At 41.3% G+C, this 23,245-nt stretch overlaps 1 protein-coding gene across 2 annotated transcripts; it reads right to left on the bottom strand.

Moving 5' to 3' along the window:
* Positions 1-20,220: 20,220 nt before the first annotated feature.
* On the bottom strand, positions 20,221-22,741 carry npy (neuropeptide Y). 2 transcript variants are annotated; one of them, XM_064982587.1, is made up of 4 exons: positions 22,642-22,741; positions 22,045-22,232; positions 20,713-20,827; positions 20,221-20,521 (listed from the first exon to the last, which is right to left on the bottom strand). In XM_064982587.1, the coding sequence occupies exons 2-4, from the start codon at positions 22,230-22,232 to the stop codon at positions 20,516-20,518; spliced, it is 309 nt and encodes a 102-aa protein (XP_064838659.1). In that variant the 5' UTR covers positions 22,642-22,741; the 3' UTR covers positions 20,221-20,515. The 2 variants fall into 2 exon arrangements, with proteins under 2 accessions (XP_064838659.1, XP_064838660.1); XM_064982588.1 differs by having other exon boundaries at positions 20,738-20,827; positions 22,642-22,733.
* Between the last annotated feature and the right edge of the window lie 504 nt (positions 22,742-23,245).

Raw genomic sequence — 23,245 nt, 5'->3', positions numbered from 1 at the left:
TAATAGCCTGTAGCCTGCAGTAATAACCTTCAGTAATAACCTGCAGTAAGAGCCTGTAGTAATATCTTGCAGTAATAGCCTGCGGTAATAACCTGCAGTAATAGCCTGTAGTAATAGCCTGCAGTCATAGCCTGGAGTAATACCCTGCAGTAATAGCCTGTAGTAATAGCCTGTAGTAATAACCTGTAGTAATAGCCTGTAGTAATAGCCTGTAGTAATAGGTTGTAGTAATAGCCTGCAGTAATAGCCTGCAGTAATAACCTGTAGTAATAGCCTGCAGTAATAGCCAGCAGTAATAGCCTGCAGTAATAACCTGCAGTAATAGCCTGTAGTAATATCTTGCAGTAATAACCTGCAGTAATAGCCTGTAGTAATATCTTGGAGTAATAACCTGCAGTAATAGCCTGCAGTGATAACCTGCAGTAATAGCCTGTAGTAATATCTTGCAGTAATAGCCTGCAGTAATAGCCTGCGGTAATAACCTGCAGTAATAGCCTGCAGTAATAGCCTGCAGTAATATCTTGCAGTAATAGCCTGCGGTAATAACCTGCAGTAATAACCTGCAGTAATAGCCTGTAGTAATATCTTGCGGTAATAGCCTGCAGTAATAACCTGCAGTAATAGCCTGTAGTAATATCTTGCAGTAATAACCTGCAGTAATAGCCTGCAGTAATAACCTGCAGTAATAGCCTGTAGTAATATCTTGCAGTAATAGCCTGCGGTAATAACCTGCAGTAATAGCCTGCAGTAATAGCCTGCAGTAATAGCCTGCTTTAATAACCTGCAGTAATAACCTGCAGTAATAGCCTGTCGTAATAGCCTGCAGTCATAGCCTGGAGTAATACCCTGCAGTAATAGCCTGTAGTAATAGCCTGTAGTAATAGCCTGTAGTAATATCTTGCAGTAATAGCCTGCAGTAATAACCTGCAGTAATAGCCTGCAGTAATAGCCTGTAGACTGCAGTAATAGCCTGCAGTAATAGCCTGTAGTAATAGCTTGCAGTCATAGCCTGTAGTAATAACCTGTAGTAATAGCCTGTAGTAAAAGGTTGCAGTAATAGCCTGTAGTAATAGCCTGTAGTAATAGCCTGTAGTAAAAACCTGTAGTAATAACCTGCAGTAATAGCCTGAAGTAATAACCTGCAGTAATAGACTGTAGTAATAGCTTGCAGTAATAGCCTGCAGTAATAACCTGCAGTAATAGCCTGCAGTAATAGCCTGCAGTAATAGCCTGTCGTAATAGCCTGCAGTAATAGCCTGGAGTAATAGCCTGCAGTAATAGCCTGTAGTAATAGCCTGTAGTAATAGCCTGTAGTAATAGCCTGCAGTAATAGCCTGCAGTAATAGCCTGCAGTAATAGCCTGCAGTAATAGCCTGCAGTAATAGCCTGCAGTAATAGCCTGTAGTAATAACCTGTAGTAATAGCCTGCAGTAATAGTCTGCAGTAATAGTCTGCAGTAATAGTCTGTAGTAATAGCCTGTAGTAATAGCCTGTAGTTATAGCCTGTAGTAATAACCTGCAGTGATAGCCTGTAGTAATAACCTGCAGTAATAGCCTGTAGTAATAGCTTGCAGTAATAGACTGCAGTAATAACCTGCAGTAATAGCCTGCAGTAATAGCCTGTAGACTGCAGTAATAGCCTGCAGTAATAGCCTGTAGCCTGCAGTAATAGCCTGCAGTAATAGCCTGCAGTAATAGCCTGTAGCCTGCAGTAATAACCTTCAGTAATAACCTGCAGTAAGAGCCTGTAGTAATATCTTGCAGTAATAGCCTGCGGTAATAACCTGCAGTAATAGCCTGTAGTAATAGCCTGCAGTAATAGCCTGCAGTAATAGCCTGCAGTAATAGCCTGTAGTAATAGCCTGTAGTAATAACCTGTAGTAATAGCCTGTAGTAATAGCCTGTAGTAATAGCCTGTAGTAATAGCCTGCAGTAATAGCCTGCAGTAATAGCCTGTAGTAATAGCCTGCAGTAATAGCCTGCAGTAATAGCCTGCAGTAATAGCCTGCAGTATTAATCTGTCGTAGTAGCTTGCAGTAATAGCCTGCAGTCATATCCTGTAATAATATCTTGCAGTAATAACCTGCAGTAATATCCTGCAGTAATAACCTGCAGTAATAGCCTGTAGTAATATCTTGCAGTAATAACCTGCAGTAATAGCCTGTAATAATATCTTGCAGTAATAACCTGCAGTAATATCCTGCAGTAATAACCTGCAGTAATAGCCTGTAGTAATATCTTGCAGTAATAGCCTGCGGTAATAACCTGCAGTAATAGCCTGCAGTAATAGCCTGCAGTAATAGCCTGCTTTAATAACCTGCAGTAATAACCTGCAGTAATAGCCTGTCGTAATAGCCTGCAGTCATAGCCTGGAGTAATACCCTGCAGTAATAGCCTGTAGTAATAGCCTGTAGTAATAGCCTGTAGTAATAGCTTGCAGTAATAGCCTGTAGTAATAACCTGCAGTAATAACCTGCAGTAATAGCCTGTAGTAATAACCTGCAGTAATAGCCTGCAGTAATAGCCTGTAGTAATAGCTTGCAGTCATAGCCTGTAGTAATAACCTGTAGTAATAGCCTGTAGTAAAAGGTTGCAGTAATAGCCTGTAGTAATAGCCTGTAGTAATAGCCTGTAGTAAAAACCTGTAGTAATAACCTGCAGTAATAGCCTGAAGTAATAACCTGCAGTAATAGCCTGTAGTAATAGCTTGCAGTAATAGCCTGCGGTAATAACCTGCAGTAATAGCCTGCGGTAATAACCTGCAGTAATAGCCTGCAGTCATAGCCTGGAGTAATACCCTGCAGTACTAGCCTGTAGTAATAGCCTGTAGTAATAGCCTGTAGTAATATCTTGCAGTAATAGCCTGCGGTAATAACCTGCAGTAATAGCCTGCGGTAATAACCTGCAGTAATAACCTGCAGTAATAGCCTGTAGTAATAACCTGCAGTAATAGCCTGTAGTAAAAGGTTGCAGTAATAGCCTGTAGTAATAGCCTGTGGTAATAGCCTGTAGTAATAGCCTGTAGTAATAACCTGTAGTAATAACCTGCAGTGATAGCCTGTAGTAATAACCTGCAGTAATAGGCTGTAGTAATAGCTTGCAGTAATAGACTGCAGTAATATCCTGTAGTAATAGCCTGCAGTAATATCCTGTAGCCTGCAGTAATTGCCTGCAGTAATATCCTGTAGCCTGCAGGAATAGCTTGCAGTAACAGCCTGCAGTAATAGCCTGCAGTAATAGCCTGCAGTAATAACCTGCAGTAAGAGCCTGTAGTAATATCTTGCAGTAATAGCCTGCGGTAATAACCTGCAGTAATAGCCTGTAGTAATAGCCTGCAGTCATAGCCTGGAGTAATACCCTGCAGTAATAGCCTGTAGTAATAGCCTGTAGTAATAACCTGTAGTAATAGCCTGTAGTAATAGCCTGTAGTAATAGGTTGTAGTAATAGCCTGCAGTAATAGCCTGCAGTAATAGCCTGTAGTAATAGCCTGCAGTAATAGCCTGCAGTAATAGCCTGCAGTAATAACCTGCAGTAATAGCCTGTAGTAATATCTTGCAGTAATAACCTGCAGTAATAGCCTGTAGTAATATCTTGGAGTAATAACCTGCAGTAATAGCCTGCAGTGATAACCTGCAGTAATAGCCTGTAGTAATATCTTGCAGTAATAGCCTGCAGTAATAGCCTGCGGTAATAACCTGCAGTAATAGCCTGTAGCGTGCAGTAATAGCCTGCAGTAATAGACTGCAGTAATAGCCTGTAGTAATGGCCTGTAGTAATAGCCTGTGGCCTGCAGTAATAGCCTGTAGCCTGCAGTAATAGCCTGCAGTAATAGACTGCAGTAATAGCCTGTAGTAATAGCCTGTAGCCTAAAGTAATAGCCTGTAGCCTGCAGTAATAGCCTCTAGCCTGCAGTAATAGCCTGCAGTAATAGCCTGTAGCGTTCAGTAATAGCATGCAGTAATAGCCTGTAACCTGCAGTAATGGCCTGTAGTAATAGCCTGTAGCAATAACCTGCAGTAATAGCCTGTAGTAATAGCCTGCAGTAATAGCCTGTAGTAATAGCCTGCAGTAATAGACTGCAGTAATAGGCTGTAGTAATAGCCTGTAGTAATAGCCTGTAGCCTGCAGTAATAGCCTGTAGCCTGCAGTAATAGCCTGTAGCCTGCAGTAATAGCCTGTAGCCTGCAGTAATAGCCTGCAGTAATAGCCTGTAGCCTGCAGTAAGAGCCTGTAGCCTGCAGTAATAGCCTGTAACCTGCAGTAATGGCCTGTAGTAATAGCCTGTAGCAATAACCTGCAGTAATAGCCTGTGGCCTGCAGTAATAGCCTGTAGCCTGCAGTAATAGCCTGCAGTAATAGACTGCAGTAATAGGCTGTAGTAATAGCCTGTAGTAATAGCATGTAGCCTGCAGTAATAGCCTGTAGCCTGCAGTAATAGCCTCTAGCCTGCAGTAATAGCCTGCAGTAATAGCCTGTAGTAATAGCCTGCAGTAATAGCCTGTAGTAATAGCCTGTAGTAATAGCCTGTAGTAATAGACTGCAGTAATAGCCTGCAGTAATAGCCTGTAGTAATAGCCTGCAGTAATAGCCTGCAGTAATAGCCTGCAGTAATAGCCTGTAGTAATAACCTGTAGTAATAACCTGCAGTAATAGACTGCAGTAATAGCCAGCAGTAATAGCCTGTAGCCTGCAGTAATATCCTGTAGCCTGCAGTAATAGCCTGTAGCCTGCAGTAATAGGTTGCAGTAATAGCCTGTAGCCTGCAGTAATAGCCTGTAGCCTGCAGTAATAACCTCCAGTTATAGCCTGCAGTAATAGCCTGCAGTAATAGCCTGTAGCGTGCAGTAATAGCATGCAGTAATAGCCTGTAACCTGCAGTAATGGCCTGTAGTAATAGCCTGTAGCAATAACCTGCAGTAATAGCCTGTGGCCTGCAGTAATAGCCTGTAGCCTGCAGTAATAGCCTGCAGTAATAGACTGCAGTAATAGGCTGTAGTAATAGCCTGTAGTAATAGCATGTAGCCTGCAGTAATAACCTGCAGTTATAGCCTGTAGTAATAGCCTCTAGCCTGCAGTAATAGCCTGCAGTTTTAGTCTGTAGTAAAAGCTTGCAGTAATAGCCTGTAGTAATAGCCTGTAGTAATAGCCTGTCGTAATAGCTTGCAGTAATAGCCAGCAGTAATAGCCTGCAGTAATAGCCTGCAGTAATAGCCTGCAGTAATAGCCTGCAGTAATAGCCTGCAGTAATAGCCTGCAGTAATAGCCTGTAGTAATAGCCTGTAGTAATAACCAGCAGTAATAGACTACAGTAATAGCCTGCAGTAATAGCCTGTAGTAATAGCCTATATTAATAGCCTGCAGTAATAGCCTGCAGTAATAGCCTGCAGTAATATCTTGCAGTAATAGCCTGCAGTAATAGCCTGTAGTAATATCTTGCAGTAATAACCTGCAGTAATAGCCTGCAGCCTGCAGTAATAGCCTGTAGTAATATCTTGCAGTAATAGCCTGTAGTAATAACATGCAGTAATAGCCTGCAGTAATAGCCTGCGGTAATAACCTGTAGTAATAACCTGCAGTAATAGACTGCAGTAATAACCTGTAGTAATAACCTGCAGTAATAGACTGCAGTAATAGCCTGCAGTAATATCCTGCAGTAATAGCCTGCGGTAATAGCCTGCAGTAATAGCCTGCAGTAATATCTTGCAGTAATAACCTGCAGTAATAGCCTGTAGTAATATCTTGCAGTAATAACCTGCAGTAATAGCCTGCAGTAATAACCTGCAGTAATAGCCTGTAGTAATATCTTGCAGTAATAGCCTGCAGTAATAGCCTGTAGTAATAGCTTGCAGTCATAGCCTGTAGTAATAGCCTGCAGTAATAACCTGCAGTAATAACCTGCAGTAATAGCCTGTAGTAATATCTTGCAGTAATAGCCTGCTTTAATAACCTGCAGTAATAACCTGCAGTAATAGCCTGTAGTAATAGCCTGCAGTAAAAGCCTGCAGTAATAGCCTGTAGTAATAGCCTGCAGTCATAGCCTGTAGTAATAACCTGTAGTAATAGCCTGTAGTAAAAGGTTGCAGTAATAGCCTGTAGTAATAGCCTGTGGTAATAGCCTGTAGTAATAGCCTGTAGTAATAACCTGTAGTAATAACCTGCAGTAATAGCCTGAAGTAATAACCTGCAGTAATAGCCTGTAGTAATAGCTTGCAGTAATAGCCTGCGGTAATAACCTGCAGTAATAGCCTGCGGTAATAACCTGCAGTAATAGCCTGTCGTAATAGCCTGCAGTCATAGCCTGGAGTAATACCCTGCAGTAATAGCCTGTAGTAATAGCCTGTAGTAATAGCCTGTAGTAATATCTTGCAGTAATAACCTGCAGTAATAACCTGCAGTAATAACCTGCAGTAATAGCCTGTAGTAATAACCTGCAGTAATAGCCTGCAGTAATAGCCTGCAGTAATAGCCTGTAGTAATAGCCTGCAGTCATAGCCTGTAGTAATAGCTTGCAGTAATAGCCTGTAGTAATAACCTGCAGTAATAGCCTGCAGTAATAACCTGTAGTAATAACATGCAGTAATAGCCTGCAGTAATAGCCTGCGGTAATAACCTGTAGTAATAACCTGCAGTAATAGCCTGCAGTAATAGCCTGCAGTATTAATCTGTCGTAGTAGCTTGCAGTAATAGCCTGCAGTCATATCCTGTAGCCTGCAGTAATAGCTTGCAGTAATAGCCTGCAGTAATATCTTGCAGTAATAGCCTGCAGTTTTAGTCTGTAGTAATGGCTTGCAGTAATAGCCAGCAGTAATAGCCTGTAGCCTGCAGTAATATCCTGTAGCCTGCAGTAATAGCCTGTAGCCTGCAGTAATAGGTTGCAGTAATAGCCTGCGGTAATAACCTGTAGTAATAACCTGCAGTAATAGCCTGCAGTAATAACCTGTAGTAATAACCTGCAGTAATAGCCTGCAGTAATAGCCTGCAGTAATAACCTGCAGTAATAGCCTGCGGTAATAGCCTGCAGTAATAGCCTGCAGTAATATCTTGCAGTAATAACCTGCAGTAATAGCTTGTAGTAATATATTGCAGTAATAACCTGCAGTAATAGCCTGCAGTAATAACCTGCAGTAATAACCTGTAGTAATATCTTGCAGTAATAGCCTGCGGTAATAACCTGCAGTAATAACCTGCAGTAATAGCCTGCAGTAATAGCCTGCAGTAATAGTCTGCGGTAATAACCTGCAGTAATAGCCTGCAGTAAGAGCCTGTAGTAATATCTTGCAGTAATAGCCTGCGGTAATAACCTGCAGTAATAGCCTGTAGTAATAGCCTGCAGTCATAGCCTGGAGTAATACCCTGCAGTAATAGCCTGTAGTAATATCCTGTAGTAATAACCTGTAGTAATAGCCTGTAGTAATAGCCTGTAGTAAAAGGTTGTAGTAATAACCTGCAGTAATAGCCTGCAGTAATAGCCTGTAGTAATAGCCTGCAGTAATAGCCTGCAGTAATAGCCTGCAGTAATAACCTGCAGTAATAACCTGCAGTAATAGCCTGTAGTAATATCTTGCAGTAATAACCTGCAGTAATAGCCTGTAGTAATATCTTGCAGTAATAGCCTGCAGTAATAGCCTGCAGTAATAGCCTGCAGTAATAGCCTGCAGTAATAGCCTGCAGTAATATCTTGCAGTAATCGCCTGCGGTAATAACCTGCAGTAATAACCTGCAGTAATAGCCTGTAGTAATATCTTGCGGTAATAGCCTGCAGTAATAACCTGCAGTAATAGCCTGTAGTAATATCTTGCAGTAATAACCTGCAGTAATAGCCTGCAGTAATAATCTGCAGTAATAGCCTGTAGTAATATCTTGCAGTAATAGCCTGCAGTAATAACCTGCAGTAATAGCCTGCAGTAGTAGCCTGCAGTAATAGCCTGCTTTAATAACCTGCAGTAATAACCTGCAGTAATAGCCTGTCGTAATAGCCTGCAGTCATAGCCTGGAGTAATACCCTGCAGTACTAGCCTGTAGTAATAGCCTGTAGTAATAGCCTGTAGTAATATCTTGCAGTAATAGCCTGCGGTAATAACCTGCAGTAATAACCTGCAGTAATAGCCTGTAGTAATAACCTGCAGTAATAGCCTGTAGTAAAAGGTTGCAGTAATAGCCTGTAGTAATAGCCTGTGGTAATAGCCTGTAGTAATAGCCTGTAGTAATAACCTGTAGTAATAACCTGCAGTGATAGCCTGTAGTAATAACCTGCAGTAATAGCCTGTAGTAATAGCTTGCAGTAATAGACTGCAGTAATAACCTGCAGTAATAGCCTGTAGCCTGCAGTAATAGCCTGCAGTAATAGCCTGTAGCCTGCAGTAATAGCTTGCAGCAATAGCCTGTAGCCTGCAGTAAGAGCCTGTAGCCTGCAGTAATAACCTGCAGTTATAGCCTGTAGTAATAGCCTGTAGTAATAGCCTGCTGTAATAGCCTGCAGTAATAGCCTGTAGTAATAGCCTGTAGTAATAGCCTGTAGTAATAACCTGTAGTAATAGCCTGCAGTAATAGCCTGTAGTAATAGCCTGTAGTAATAGCCTGTAGTAATAGCCTGTAGTAATAGCTTGCAGTAATAGCCAGCAGTAATAGCCTGCAGTAATAGCCTGCAGTAATAGCCTGTAGTAATAGCCTGTAGTAATAGCCTGTAGTAATAGCCTATAGTAATAGCCTGTAGTAAAAGGTTGCAGTAATAGGCTGTAGTAATAGCCTGTGGTAATAGCCTGTAGTAATAGCCTGTAGTAATAACCTGTAGTAATAACCTGCAGTAATAGCCTGAAGTAATAACCTGCAGTAATAGCCTGTAGTAATAGCTTGCAGTAATAGCCTGCGGTAATAACCTGCAGTAATAGCCTGCGGTAATAACCTGCAGTAATAGCCTGTCGTAATAGCCTGCAGTCATAGCCTGGAGTAATACCCTGCAGTAATAGCCTGTAGTAATAGCCTGTAGTAATAACCTGTAGTAATAGCCTGTAGTAATAGCCTGTAGTATAAGGTTGTAGTAATTGCCTGCAGTAATAGCCTGTAGTAATAACATGTAGTATTAGCCTGTAGTAATAGCCTGTAGTAATTGCCTGTAGCGTGCAGTAATAGCCTGCAGTAATAGCCTGCAGTAATAGCCTGTAGTAATACCCTGCAGTAATAGCCTGTAGTAATAACCTGTAGTAATACCCTGCAGTAATAGCCTGTAGTAATAGCCTATAGTAATAGCCTGTAGCGTGCAGTAATAGCATGCAGTAATAGCCTGTAACCTGCAGTAATGGCCTGTAGTAATAGCCTGTAGCAATAACCTGCAGTAATAGCCTGTAGTAATAGCCTGCAGTAATTGCCTGTAGCGTGCAGTAATAGCCTGCAGTAATAGACTGCAGTAATAGCCTGTAGTAATGGCCTGTAGTAATAGCCTGTGGCCTGCAGTAATAGCCTGTAGCCTGCAGTAATAGCCTGCAGTAATAGACTGCAGTAATAGCCTGTAGTAATAACCTGTAGTAATAGCCTGCAGTAATAGCCTGCAGTAATAGCCTGTAGCCTGCAGTAATAGCTTGCAGTAATAGCCTGTAGCCTGCAGTAATAGCATGCAGTCTGCAGTAATAGCCTGTAGTAATAGCCTGTAGTAATAGCCTGCAGTAATAGCCTGTAGTAATAGCCTGCAGTAATAGCATGTAGTCTGCAGTAATAGCCTGCAGTAACAGCCTGCAGTAATAGACTGCAGTAATAGCCTGTAGTAATAGCCTGTAGTAATAGCCTGTAGCCTGCAGTAATAGCCTGTAGCCTGCAGTAATAGCCTGTAGCCTGCAGTAATAGCCTGCAGTAATAGCCTGTAGCCTGCATTAATAGCCTGCAGTAATAACCTGCAGTTATAGCCTGTAGTAATAGCCTGTAGCAATAACCTGCAGTAATAGCCTGTGGCCTGCAGTAATATCCTGTAGCCTGCAGAAATAGCTTGCAGTAATAGACTGCAGTAATAGCCTGTAGTAATAGCCTGTAGTAATAGCATGTAGCCTGCAGTAATATCCTGTAGCCTGCAGTAATAGCCTGTAGCCTGCAGTAATAGCCTGCAGTAATAGCCTGTAGTAAAAGGTTGCAGTAATAGCCTGTAGTAATAGCCTGTAGTAATAACCTGTAGTAATAGCCTGTAGTAATAGCCTGCAGTAATAGCCTGTAGTAATAACCTGCAGTAATAGCCTGTAGTAATACCCTGCAGTAATAGCCTGTAGTAATAACCTGTAGTAATAACCTGCAGTAATAGCCTGTAGTAATAGCCTACAGTAATAGCCTGTAGCGTGCAGTAATAGCCTGTAGCCTGCAGTAATAGCCTGTAGTAATAGCCTGTAGCAATATCCTGCAGTAATAGCCTGTAGTAATAGCCTGCTGTAATTGCCTGTAGCGTGCAGTAATAGCCTGCAGTAATAGCCTGCAGTAATAGACTGCAGTAATAGACTGCAGTAATAGCCTGTAGTAATGGTCTGTAGTAATAGCCTGTAGCCTGCAGTAATAGCCTGCAGTAATAGCTTGCAGTAATAGCCTGTAGTAATAACCTGTAGTAATAACCTGCAGTAATAGACTGCAGTAATAGACTGCAGTAATAGCATGTAGCCTACAGCAATAGCCTGTAGCCTGCAGTAATAGCCTGCAGTAATAGCCTGTAGTAATAACCTGCAGTAATAGCCTGTAGTAATAGCCTGTAGCCTGCAGTAATAGCCTGTAGCCTGCAGTAATAGCCTGCGGTAATAGACTGCAGTAATAGCCTGTAGTAATAGCCTGTAGCCTGCAGTAATAGCCTGTATTAATAGCCTGCAGTAATAGCCTGTAGTAATAGCCTGCAGTAATAGCCTGTAGTAATAGCCTGCAGTAATAGACTGCAGTAATAGCCTGTAGTAATAGCCTGTAGTAATAGCCTGTAGCCTGCAGTAATAGCCTGTAGCCTGCAGTAATAGCCTCTAGCCTGCAGTAATAGCCTGCAGTAATAGCCTGTAGTAATAGCCTGTAGTAATAGCCTCTAGCCTGCAGTAATAGCCTGCAGTAATAGCCTGTAGTAATAGCCTGCAGTAATAGACTGCAGTAATAGGCTGTAGTAATAGCCTGTAGTAATAGCCTGTAGCCTGCAGTAATAGCCTGCAGTAATAACCTGCAGTTATAGCCTGTAGTAATAGCCTGCAGTAATAGCCTGCAGTTTTAGCCTGTAGTAATAGCTTGCAGTAATAGCCTGTAGTAATAGCCTGTAGCCTGCAGTAATAGCCTCTAGCCTGCAGTAATAGCTGCAGTAATAGCCTGTAGTAATAGCCTGCAGTAATAGACTGCAGTAATAGCCTGTAGTAATAGCCTGTAGTAATAGCCTGTAGTAATAGCCTGTAGTAATAGCCTGTAGTAATAGCCTGTAGTAATAACCTGTAGTAATAACCTGCAGTAATAGCCTGAAGTAATAACCTGCAGTAATAGCCTGCAGTAATAGCTTGCAGTAATAGCCTGCGTAATAACCTGCAGTAATAGCCTGCGGTAATAACCTGCAGTAATAGCCTGTCGTAATAGCCTGCAGTCATAGCCTGGAGTAATACCCTGCAGTAATAGCCTGTAGTAATAGCCTGTAGTAATAACCTGTAGTAATAGCCTGCAGTAAAAGCCTGCAGTAATAGCCTGCAGTAATAACCTGCAGTTATAGCCTGTAGTAATAGCCTGCAGTAATAGCCTACAGTTTTAGCCTGTAGTAATAGCTTGCAGTAATAGCCTGTAGTAATAGCCTGTAGCCTGCAGTAATAGCCTCTAGCCTGCAGTAATAGCTGCAGTAATAGCCTGTAGTAATAGCCTGCAGTAATAGACTGCAGTAATAGCCTGTAGTAATAGCTTGCAGTAATAGCCTGTGGTAATAGCTTGCAGTAATAGCCTGTAGTAATAACCTGTAGTAATAACCTGCAGTAATAGCCTGCAGTAATAGACTGCAGTAATAGCCTGTAGTAATAGCTTGCAGTAATAGCCTGTGGTAATAGCTTGCAGTAATAGCCTGCGGTAATAACCTGCAGTAATAGCCTGTCGTAATAGCCTGCAGTCATAGCCTGGAGTAATACCCTGCAGTAATAGCCTGTAGTAATAGCCTGTAGTAATAACCTGTAGTAATAGCCTGCAGTAAAAGGTTGTAGTAATAGCCTGCAGTAATAGCCTGTAGTAATAACCTGTAGTAATAGCCTGTAGTAATAGCCTGTAGTAAAAGGTTGTAGTAATAGCCTGTAGTAAAAGGTTGCAGTAATAGCCTGTAGTAATAGCCTGTAGTAATAGCCTGTAGTAATAGCCTGCAGTAATAGCCTGTAGTAATAACCTGCAGTAATAGCCTGTAGTAATGCCCTGCAGTAATAGCCTGTAGTAATAGCCTGTAGCAATATCCTGCAGTAATAGCCTGTAGTAATAGCCTGCAGTAATTGCCTGTAGCGTGCAGTAATAGCCTGTAGTAATGCCCTGCAGTAATAGCCTGTAGTAATAGCCTGTAGCAATATCCTGCAGTAATAGCCTGTAGTAATAGCCTGCTGTAATTGCCTGTAGCGTGCAGTAATAGCCTGCAGTAATAGCCTGCAGTAATAGACTGCAGTAATAGACTGCAGTAATAGCCTGTAGTAATGGTCTGTAGTAATAGCCTGTAGCCTGCAGTAATAGCCTGCAGTAATAGCTTGCAGTAATAGCCTGTAGTAATAACCTGTAGTAATAACCTGCAGTAATAGACTGCAGTAATAGCCTGTAGTAATAACCTGTAGTAATAACCTGCAGTAATAGACTGCAGTAATAGGCTGCATTAATAGCCTGTAGTAATAGACTGTAGCCTGCAGTAATAGCCTCTAGCCTGCAGTAATAGCCTGCAGTAATAGGCTGTAGTAATAGCCTGTAGTAATAGCATGTAGCCTGCATTAATAGCCTGCAGTAATAGGCTGTAGTAATAGCCTGTATTAATAGCCTGTAGCCTGCAGTAATAGACTGCAGTAATAGGCTGTAGTAATAGCCTGTATTAATAGCCTGTAGCCTGCAGTAATAGCCTGCAGTAATAGCCTGTAGTAATAGCCTGCAGTAATAGACTGCAGTAATAGGCTGTAGTAATAGCCTGTAGTAATAGCCTGTAGCCTGCAGTAATAGCCTGTAGCCTGCAGTAATAACCTGCAGTTATAGCCTGTAGTAATAGCCTGCAGTAATAGCCTGCAGTTTTAGTCTGTAGTAATAGCTTGCAGTAATAGCCAGCAGTAATAGCCTGTAGCCTGCAGTAATAGCCTGTAGCCTGCAGTAATAGCTTGCAGTAATAGCCTGTAGTAATAGCCTGCAGTAATAGCCTGTAGTAATAACCTGCAGTAATAGCCTATAGTAATAGCCTGTAGCCTGCAGTAATAGCCTGTAGCCTGCAGTAATAGCCTGCGGTAATAGACTGCAGTAATAGCCTGTAGTAATAGCCTGTAGCCTGCAGTAATAGCCTGTATTAATAGCCTGCAGTAATAGCCTGTAGTAATAGCCTGCAGTAATAGCCTGTAGTAATAGCCTGTAGCCTGCAGTAATAGCCTGTAGCCTGCAGTAATAGCCTCTAGCCTGCAGTAATAGCCTGCAGTAATAGCCTGTAGTAATAGCCTGCAGTAATAGACTGCAGTAATAGGCTGCAGTAATAGCCTGTAGTAATAGCCTGTAGCCTGCAGTAATAGCCTCTAGCCTGCAGTAATAGCCTGCAGTAATAGCCTGTAGTAATAGCCTGAAGTAATAGACTGCAGTAATAGGCTGTAGTAATAGCCTGTAGTAATAGCCTGTAGCCTGCAGTAATAGCCTGTAGCCTGCAGTAATAGCCTCTAGCCTGCAGTAATAGCCTGCAGTAATAGCCTGTAGTAATAGCCTGTATTAATAGCCTGTAGCCTGCAGTAATAGCCTGCAGTAATAGCCTGTAGTAATAGCCTGCAGTAATAGACTGCAGTAATAGGCTGTAGTAATAGCCTGTAGTAATAGCCTGTAGCCTGCATTAATAGCCTGCAGTAATAACCTGCAGTTATAGCCTGTAGTAATAGCCTGCAGTAATAGCCTGCAGTTTTAGCCTGTAGTAATAGCTTGCAGTAATAGCCTGTAGTAATAGCCTGTAGCCTGCAGTAATAGCCTCTAGCCTGCAGTAATAGCTGCAGTAATAGCCTGTAGTAATAGCCTGCAGTAATAGACTGCAGTAATAGGCTGTAGTAATAGCCTGTAGTAATAGCCTGTAGTAATAGCCTGTAGTAATAGCCTGTAGTAATAGCCTGTAGTAATAACCTGTAGTAATAGCCTGTAGTAATAGCCTGCAGTAATAGACTGCAGTAATAGCCTGTAGTAATAGCTTGCAGTAATAGCCTGTGGTAATAGCTTGCAGTAATAGCCTGCGGTAATAACCTGCAGTAATAGCCTGTCGTAATAGCCTGCAGTCATAGCCTGGAGTAATACCCTGCAGTAATAGCCTGCAGTAATAGCCTGTAGCCTGAAGTAATAGCTTGCAGTAATAGCCTGCAGTAATAGCCTGCAGTAATAACCTGCAGTTATAGCCTGTAGTAATAGCCTGCAGTAATAGCCTGCAGTTTTAGTCTGTAGTAATAGCTTGCAGTAATAGCCTGTAGTAATAGCCTGTAGCCTGCAGTAATAGCCTGTAGCCTGCAGTAATAGCTAGCAGTAATAGCCTGCAGTAATAGCCTGCAGTAATAGCCTGCAGTAATAGCCTGTAGTAATAGCCTGTAGTAATAGCCTGTAGTAATAGCCTGTAGTAATAGCCTGTAGTAATAGCCTGTAGTAATAACCTGTAGTAATAGCCTGCAGTAATAGCCTGTAGTAATAGCCTGTAGTAATAGCCTGTAGTAATAGCTTGCAGTAATAGCCTGCAGTAATAGCCTGCAGTAATAGCCTGCAGTAATAGCCTGCAGTAATAGCCTGTAGTAATAGCCTGCAGTAATAGCCTGCAGTAATAGCCTGCAGTAATAGCCTGTAGTAATAGCCTGTAGTAATAGCCTGTAGTAATAGCCTGTAGTATAAGGTTGTAGTAATTGCCTGCAGTAATAGCCTGTAGTAATAACATGTAGTATTAGCCTGTAGTAATAGCCTGTAGTAAAAGGTTGTAGTAATAGCCTGTAGTAAAAGGTTGCAGTAATAGCCTGTAGTAATAGCCTGTAGTAATAACCTGTAGTAATAACCTGTAGTAATAGCCTGTAGTAATAACCTGCAGTAATAGCCTGTAGTAATACCCTGCAGTAATAGCCTGTAGTAATAACCTGTAGTAATACCCTGCAGTAATAGCCTGTAGTAATAGCCTATAGTAATAGCCTGTAGCGTGCAGTAATAGCCTGTAACCTGCAGTAATGGCCTGTAGTAATAGCCTGTAGCAATAACCTGCAGTAATAGCCTGTAGTAATAGCCTGCAGTAATTGCCTGTAGCGTGCAGTAATAGCCTGCAGTAATAGACTGCAGTAATAGACTGCAGTAATAGCCTGTAGTAATAGCCTGTAGTAATAGCCTGTAGCCTGCAGTAATAGCCTGCAGTAATAGCTTGCAGTAATAGCCTGTAGTAATAACCTGTAGTAATAACCTGCAGTAATAGCCTGTAGTAATAGCCTGTAGTAATAGCCTGTAGCCTGCAGTAATAGCCTGCAGTAATAGGCTGTAGTAATAGCCTGTAGTAATAGCCTGTAGCCTGCAGTAATAGCCTGTAGCCTGCAGTAATAGCCTATAGCCTGCAGTAATAGCCTGTAGTAATAGCCTGTAGCCTGCATTAATAGCCTGCAGTAATAGCCTGTAGTAATAGCCTGTAGTAATAGCCTGTAGCCTGCAGTAATAGCCTGTAGTAATAGCCTGCAGTAATAGCCTGTAGTAATAGCCTGTAGTAATAGCCTGCAGTAATAGCCTGTAGTAATAGCCTGCAGTAATAGACTGCAGTAATAGCCTGTAGTAATAGCCTGTAGTAATAGCCTGTAGCCTGCATTAATAGCCTGCAGTAATAACCTGCAGTTATAGCCTGTAGTAATAGCCTGCAGTAATAGCCTGCAGTTTTAGCCTGTAGTAATAGCTTGCAGTAATAGCCTGCAGTAATAGCCTGTAGTAATAGCCTGTAGCCTGCAGTAATAGACTGCAGTAATAGCTTGCAGTAATAGCCTGCAGTAATAGCCTGCAGTAATAGCCTGTAGTAATAGCCTGTAGTAATAGCCTGTAGTAATAACCTGTCGTAATAGCCTGCAGTAATAGCCTGCCGTAATAGCCTGTCGTAATAGCCTGCAGTAATAGCCTGCAGTAATAGCCTGCAGTAATAGCCTGTAGTAATAACCTGTAGTAATAGCCTGCCGTAATAGCCTGTCGTAATAGCCTGCAGTAATAGCCTGCAGTAATAGCCTGCAGTAATAGCCTGTAGTAATAACCTGTAGTAATAGCCTGCAGTAATAGTCTGCAGTAATAGTCTGCAGTAATAGTCTGTAGTAATAGCCTGTAGTAAAGCCTGTAGTTATAGCCTGTAGTAATAGGTTGCAGTAATAGCCTGCAGTAATAGCCTGCAGTAATAGCCTGTAGTAATAACCTGTAGTAATAGCCTGCAGTAATAGCCTGCAGTAATAGTCTGCAGTAATAGTCTGTAGTAATAGCCTGTAGTAATAGCCTGTAGTAATAGCCTGTAGTAATAGCCTGTAGTAATAGCCTGTAGTAATAACCTGTAGTAATAGCCTGTAGTAATAGCCTGTAGTAATAGCCTGTAGTAATAGCCTGTAGTAATAGCTTGCAGTAATAGCCTGCGGTAATAGCCTGCAGTAATAGCCTGCGGTAATAACCTGCAGTAATAGCCTGTCGTAATAGCCTGCAGTCATAGCCTGGAGTAATACCCTGCAGTAATAGCCTGTAGTAATAGCCTGTAGTAATAACCTGTAGTAATAGCCTGCAGTAAAAGGTTGTAGTAATAGCCTGCAGTAATAGCCTGTAGTAATAACCTGTAGTAATAGCCTGTAGTAATAGCCTGTAGTAAAAGGTTGTAGTAATAGCCTGTAGTAAAAGGTTGCAGTAATAGCCTGTAGTAATAGCCTGTAGTAATAACCTGTAGTAATAGCCTGCAGTAATAGCCTGTAGTAATAGCCTGCAGTAATAGCCTGTAGTAATACCCTGCAGTAATAGCCTGTAGTAATAACCTGTAGTAATAACCTGCAGTAATAGCCTGCAGTAATAGACTACAGTAATAGCCTGCAGTAATAGCCTGTAGTAATAGCCTGTAGTAATCGCCTGCAGTAATAGACTACAGTAATAGCCTGTAGTAATAGCCTGCAGTAATAGCCTGTAGCGTGCAGTAATAGCCTGCAGTAATAGCCTGCAGTAATAGACTGCAGTAATAGACTGCAGTAATAGCCTGTAGTAATAGCCTGTAGTAATAGCCTGTAGCCTGCAGTAATAGACTGCAGTAATAGCTTGCAGTAATAGACTGTAGTGATAAACTGTAGTAATAACCTGCAGTAATAGCCTGTAGTAATAGCCTGTAGTAATAGCCTGTAGTAATAGCCTGCAGTAATAGCCTGTAGTAATAGCCTGTATTAATAGCCTGTAGCCTGCAGTAATAGCCTCTAGCCTGCAGTAATAGCCTGCAGTAATAGGCTGTAGTAATAGCCTGTAGTAATAGCATGTAGCCTGCATTAATAGCCTGCAGTAATAGGCTGTAATAATAGCCTGTATTAATAGCCTGTAGCCTGCAGTAATAGACTACAGTAATAGCCTGTAGTAATAGCCTGTAGTAATAGCCAGCAGTAATAGACTACAGTAATAGCCTGCAGTAATAGCCTGTAGTAATAGCCTGCAGTAATAGACTGCAGTAATAGGCTGTAGTAATAGCCTGTAGTAATAGACTGTAGCCTGCATTAATAGCCTGTAGTAATAACCTGCAGTTATAGCCTGTAGTAATAGCCTGCAGTAATAGCCTGCAGTTTTAGCCTGTAGTAATAGCTTGCAGTAATAGCCTGCAGTAATAGCCTGTAGCCTGCAGTAATAGCCTGTAGCCTGCAGTAATAGGTTGCAGTAATCGCCTGTAGCCTGCAGTAATAGCCTGCAGTAATAGCCTGCAGTAATAGCCTGTAGTAATAGCCTGTAGTAATAGCCTGTCGTAATAGCCTGCAGTAATAACCTGCAGTAATAGCCTGTAGTAATAGCCTGCAGTAATAGCCTGCAGTAATAGCCTGCAGTAATAGCCTGCGGTAATAACCTGCAGTAATAGCCTGTCGTAATAGCCTGCAGTCATAGCCTGGAGTAATACCCTGCAGTAATAGCCTGTAGTAATAGCCTGTAGTAATAACCTGTAGTAATAGCCTGCAGTAAAAGGTTGTAGTAATAGCCTGCAGTAATAGCCTGTAGTAATAGCCTGTAGTAAAAGGTTGTAGTAATAGCCTGTAGTAAAAGGTTGCAGTAATAGCCTGTAGTAATAGCCTGTAGTAATAACCTGTAGTAATAGCCTGTAGTAATAGCCTGCAGTAATAGCCTGTAGTAATAACCTGCAGTAATAGCCTGTAGTAATACCCTGCAGTAATAGCCTGTAGTAATAACCTGTAGTAATAACCTGCAGTAATAGCCTGTAGTAATAGCCTATAGTAATAGCCTGTAGCGTGCAGTAATAGCCTGTAGCCTGCAGTAATAGCCTGTAGTAATAGCCTGTAGCAATAACCTGCAGTAATAGCCTGTAGTAATAGCCTGCAGTAATTGCCTGTAGCGTGCAGTAATAGACTGCAGTAATAGCCTGTAGTAATAGCCTGTAGTAATAGCCTGTAGCCTGCAGTAATAGCCTGCAGTAATAGCCTGCAGTAATAGCCTGTAGTAATAGCCTGCAGTAATAGCCTGTAGTAATAGCCTGTAGTAATAGCCTGTAGTAATAGCCTGTAGTAATAGCCTGTAGTAATAGCCTGTAGTAATAGCCTGTAGTAATAGCCTATAGTAATAGCCTGTAGTAATAGCCTATAGTAATAGCCTGTAGTAATAGCCTGTAGTAATAGCCTGCAGTAATAACCTGTAGTAATAGCCTGTAGTAATAGCCTGTAGTAATAGCCTGTAGTAATAGCCTGTAGTAATAGCCTGTTGTAATAGCCTGTTGTAATAGCCTGTAGTAATAGCCTGTAGTAATAGCCTGTAGTAATAGCCTGTTGTAATAGCCTGTAGTAATAGCCTGTAGTAATAGCCTGCAGTAATAACCTGTAGTAATAGCCTATAGTAATAGCCTATAGTAATAGCCTGTAGTAATAGCCTGTAGTAATAGCCTGCAGTAATAAATAATAATAATACAATTATGACAGGCTAGAATCACAAAAGGTCCTATTGCCCTATTTCTTATTAAACATTAATCTGCACTTGCACTGAGTTTTCCAGATTGGTGGGCTAGTTTTAGTTCAGAATTCACCATAACAAAAATAATATCAGTCAGAAATATTCAGTCATCAAAATTCATAACATTTTGAATGACATCTTCTCTGCTTTCTCCTCTATTTCCCTCACCTTGTCCTCTTTTATCTGTCTCAAATATTTATAGATTCCCCTCCAAAAGCAGTCTTCTCATCCTACATTTGTTCGTATGACAATCATTCGATGTTGACTTGTTGGGTAACATGACAAAGTGTTACCAACACAGGAGGTTGGTGGCACCTTAATTGGGGAGGATGAGCTCGTGGTAATGGCTGGAGCGGAATAAGTTGAATGGTATCAAATACATCAAACATATGGTTTGATGCGTTCCAGCCTTTTTTATGAGCCGTCCTCCCCTCAGCAGCCTCCACTGGTTACCATGGTTATTCCATTCCAATGAACAGTTCATTACAAATGTCCCAATTAATAGTATAATATTTCGTATACCTTTTTTCATCAACACTATGTGAGAGAGGCTTTAGGCTTTCTACAGGGAAGCTGCCTGGCTGGCTTGTCGCTACTCTGATTTCAGGCCAGGTTTCACCTTAACATCGTGTTAAATGCAATAAGATATATCAACCACAAGAGTGCGCCCTTAGCCACCAAATTGCAAATTGTCCAGAAAAGAGTAGAGTACAAGCAGGGTTCTAATATCTCTCCAGGGATTGCAAAGATGTATATTGTGAGTGTCCGCATGCACATCCTTTAAAGACGTACTACCTCTTCAGTATAATGTAGAAAGCCAGGAGCAACCTTCATTTCCTCTCTTGGCTAAGCACTCATTTGAAATAAGTTTATAATAACAGCAAAGAAGTAGATCCATTATATAATGAATATTTAATAGCACAGTTTTACCATACAATCAATAATTATCTCCCCTGACTTACCAATGTAGGGGTGACTTAAATAAGACTCTGTACATATGCAGATAGTTATCTGGCACAGGAGTAGCCTCTGGATGGGGGAGAGGGGGATGGTAGGGTGCTGGCTGGGGTTGTTAGGATGGGGTATCGGCCATGGTGAGGCGACCGTGTTGTTGAGGTCAGTATATCGTTGTGGCGATGATAGGGTGCTGGGCGGGAACAGTGACACGGTTACCACAACGACGGTTCATCATATCTGCGGAGGAACAAATCAAATAACAATTATGTGCAAACTGCCATTAGACCAGAGGAACAGATCAATTCAAATAGTGTTTTGTTAATTAAGTATGTCAATATCTAGGCACATGCATGCAATGCTATAAACAGTGGATCACTTACACATATACCTGCCTACACTTTACTCGCTACAAAACATTAGTTACTCACAGATGTACACACACAGTGACGGTACCTGGACTGTGGGAGCGTATTTGTGCTCTCCTTTAGCAGCAGTTCTGAGATCAGTGAATCCAGTGTGTCAGGGCTGGACCTCTTCCCATACCTGAGAGAGAGAGAGAATAGAAATAGAGAAGAGAGAGAAGAGAGAGAGAGAGAGAGAGAGAGAGAGAGAGAGAGAGAGAGACTAATGTTCAGGAACTAGACCTTCTGTGCTACCCACATGAGATAACTGACCATACTATAAATGTTCTAGGGCCAATATGAATGTAAGTCTGGTTATTGAGACCTGTCCTTAGAGCCCTTCTGTATAACAATAAATTATTGTTTTGTTGGTTGTCAGCTCTGCTCTTCTCATGGAATTTGTAATGACCCTTTCCCACTCTTAACGTCAACATTAACAGAAGAAACACATTCACAATACAAGCTGAAACTGTTAATGATTGTAGCCTCTGAATCTAAGCATGGTTCTTCCTGGTCGGTCCCTGGATACCAAAACAGATGCTGCTGGAAGTGGTTTTGGACGGCCAGTAAGAGGCACTCTTTCCCCAAGTAAAAATAAATACAAATATAACTATTCCCTTGGTTGTTGCTGTAAATGAGAATGTATTCTCTGTCAACTTACCTGATAATAATTCAATAAAAGACTAATTTCACACTGAGATTTGTGAATAGAGTGTGACTGAACGGAGGGTGAATTGCCTTATATGTGGTATGACGATAATTAAGCATCAGTGGGGTGCTGCTATGGAATTAAAGATGGTGTTTCATCTAGACAACACACAGCACACTTAACAACAAGTTTGCACTGGTTTAATGTGACTCTTCTTTATTGTTTTAGTCTCCTTTATTATTTTAGTCTCCTGAATTCATGATTGGATTAGTTGGTATTTGGAATAGAGCAAGAAATAACACCATTATTATACATACAAACTGGCTACACATGGGTTAATTCACTTTAAAAGGGTCCCATATATTTAGACCCCAAGATGGTTAGTTATTGAGTTTATAAGTTTTAGATGTGCAGTAGTCTGATATATAGTTTGATATTAATCATTTGATTTCTTCACTTCCATGTTTTTGCTGTTTCTTTGAAGTGCTCATTTGTAGACCTACAGCACTTTCAGGTTTGGGCTGTAATTTGTTTGTATGAAAGGCGCTAACAAATACGTTTATAATCACAGTATCATTATGTTTTTTAATGAATTAGACCTATGGCTTACTCATAAAATAATATCTAAGGATATTCACAAACAAAACGTTCAGCCTTATAATTTCTTCATTTAGAACACCAGTTTGTCACACCCGGGATGAAGCGCTCACCTCTGCCTTGTAATGAGGTTGATGTAATGTCTGAGAGCGGAGTAATACTTGGCAAGTTCCCCTGCCGGCGCATCTTCGCCGGGGTTTTCAGGTTTGACCGGGTAGCCTTCCGCAAGCGTCCCGATGCATATAAAGGTCCAGACGAGGAGAGTCAGTGCGCCCAGCCAAGTACCCAAATTAGGATGCATCTTTAACATTGAGGAATCAAAAGAGAAAAATATCAGAAAACTACTTTGCACCATATTAACCATTTCATTGTCAAGGCTCTGAATTGCTAAGGCTATGAAATCATATAAAATGTATACCAGGGAAAAACTTGAGACCTTGAAAAGTCAGAAGTTAAGTATTAACCGAAGCATACCTTATACTGATATGTTTTGTTGTTTAAAATGTCATTTATATTTATTTGACTTCCTCTGATTAATTGTTTAAAAATGTCAGTTTCAGTGAAGGGAGTGAAATTGGTTCATGAAAGCTTTATAGAAAACCCTTTAAAACCTATAGGCCTATGTATAGAAAGGTTAGACAAAAAGGTTACAAAATGATCCTAAACGAATCTTGTTTAAGAATGCCTATAGATGTAATAGAAGTACTTACATTGAGTTGAGGGTTTAGAGGATGGTTTAGGAAGAAGTTGTCCTCGGGCGTTATCTGCTCCTGTGCGTTCTGGAGGGTACCCACTCATGGGGCGCGATTTTTATAACGCGCAGTTCAAGGATGGGCAGGGCGAGTGAAAAAAAGTCTCCAAATCACCATTCCGGAAACGTGCACGGACAGACACGTCACTGTAAGCTGTCATCACACATTTTAAACAACATTTATGATTGCTTGAAAAAAATCACAATAGCAGTGGAAATTAATGTAACTTTTTCTCTCTCTCAAACGAATACATTTCACTCTGGAGTGGAATAAACTGGGTTGAAGCGACATGGCACAGATCCAATACCAATTTATAACGTGATGATTAGGATGGGACTGGGAGTTTGATGACAGGACACTGAGATGTGCACCCTCAACATTTACTTTTGAGTTGTTTTAGAGATATTTCATCTGATCTCATGAAAAGTTTGTATTTTTTCCATTCTGGGTTGTCAATATCGACATAATTGTCTCACTTTGGGACGTGTTTATTATTTCTAAAACCTCCATTACATGCAGCACGCACTCACACACCCAGCTATACATATCTGTTATTTCCCGC

The sequence above is a fragment of the Oncorhynchus masou genome, chromosome 13 (genome assembly GCF_036934945.1).
Source record: "Oncorhynchus masou masou isolate Uvic2021 chromosome 13, UVic_Omas_1.1, whole genome shotgun sequence".
NCBI classification, from domain to species: domain Eukaryota; kingdom Metazoa; phylum Chordata; class Actinopteri; order Salmoniformes; family Salmonidae; genus Oncorhynchus; species Oncorhynchus masou.
The sequence above is the reverse complement of the archived record's forward strand: the minus strand, read 5'-3'. Positions and strand labels throughout refer to the sequence as shown.

Coding starts and splice junctions, on each gene's coding strand:
- npy (XM_064982587.1), bottom strand. CDS start 22,232: ATGCATCCTAATTTGGGTACTTGGCTGGGCGCACTGACTCTCCTCGTC. Junction 20,828..22,044: donor AACCTCATTACAAGGCAGAG/GTGAGCGCTTCA, acceptor TCTCTCTCTCAG/GTATGGGAAGAGGTCCAGCC.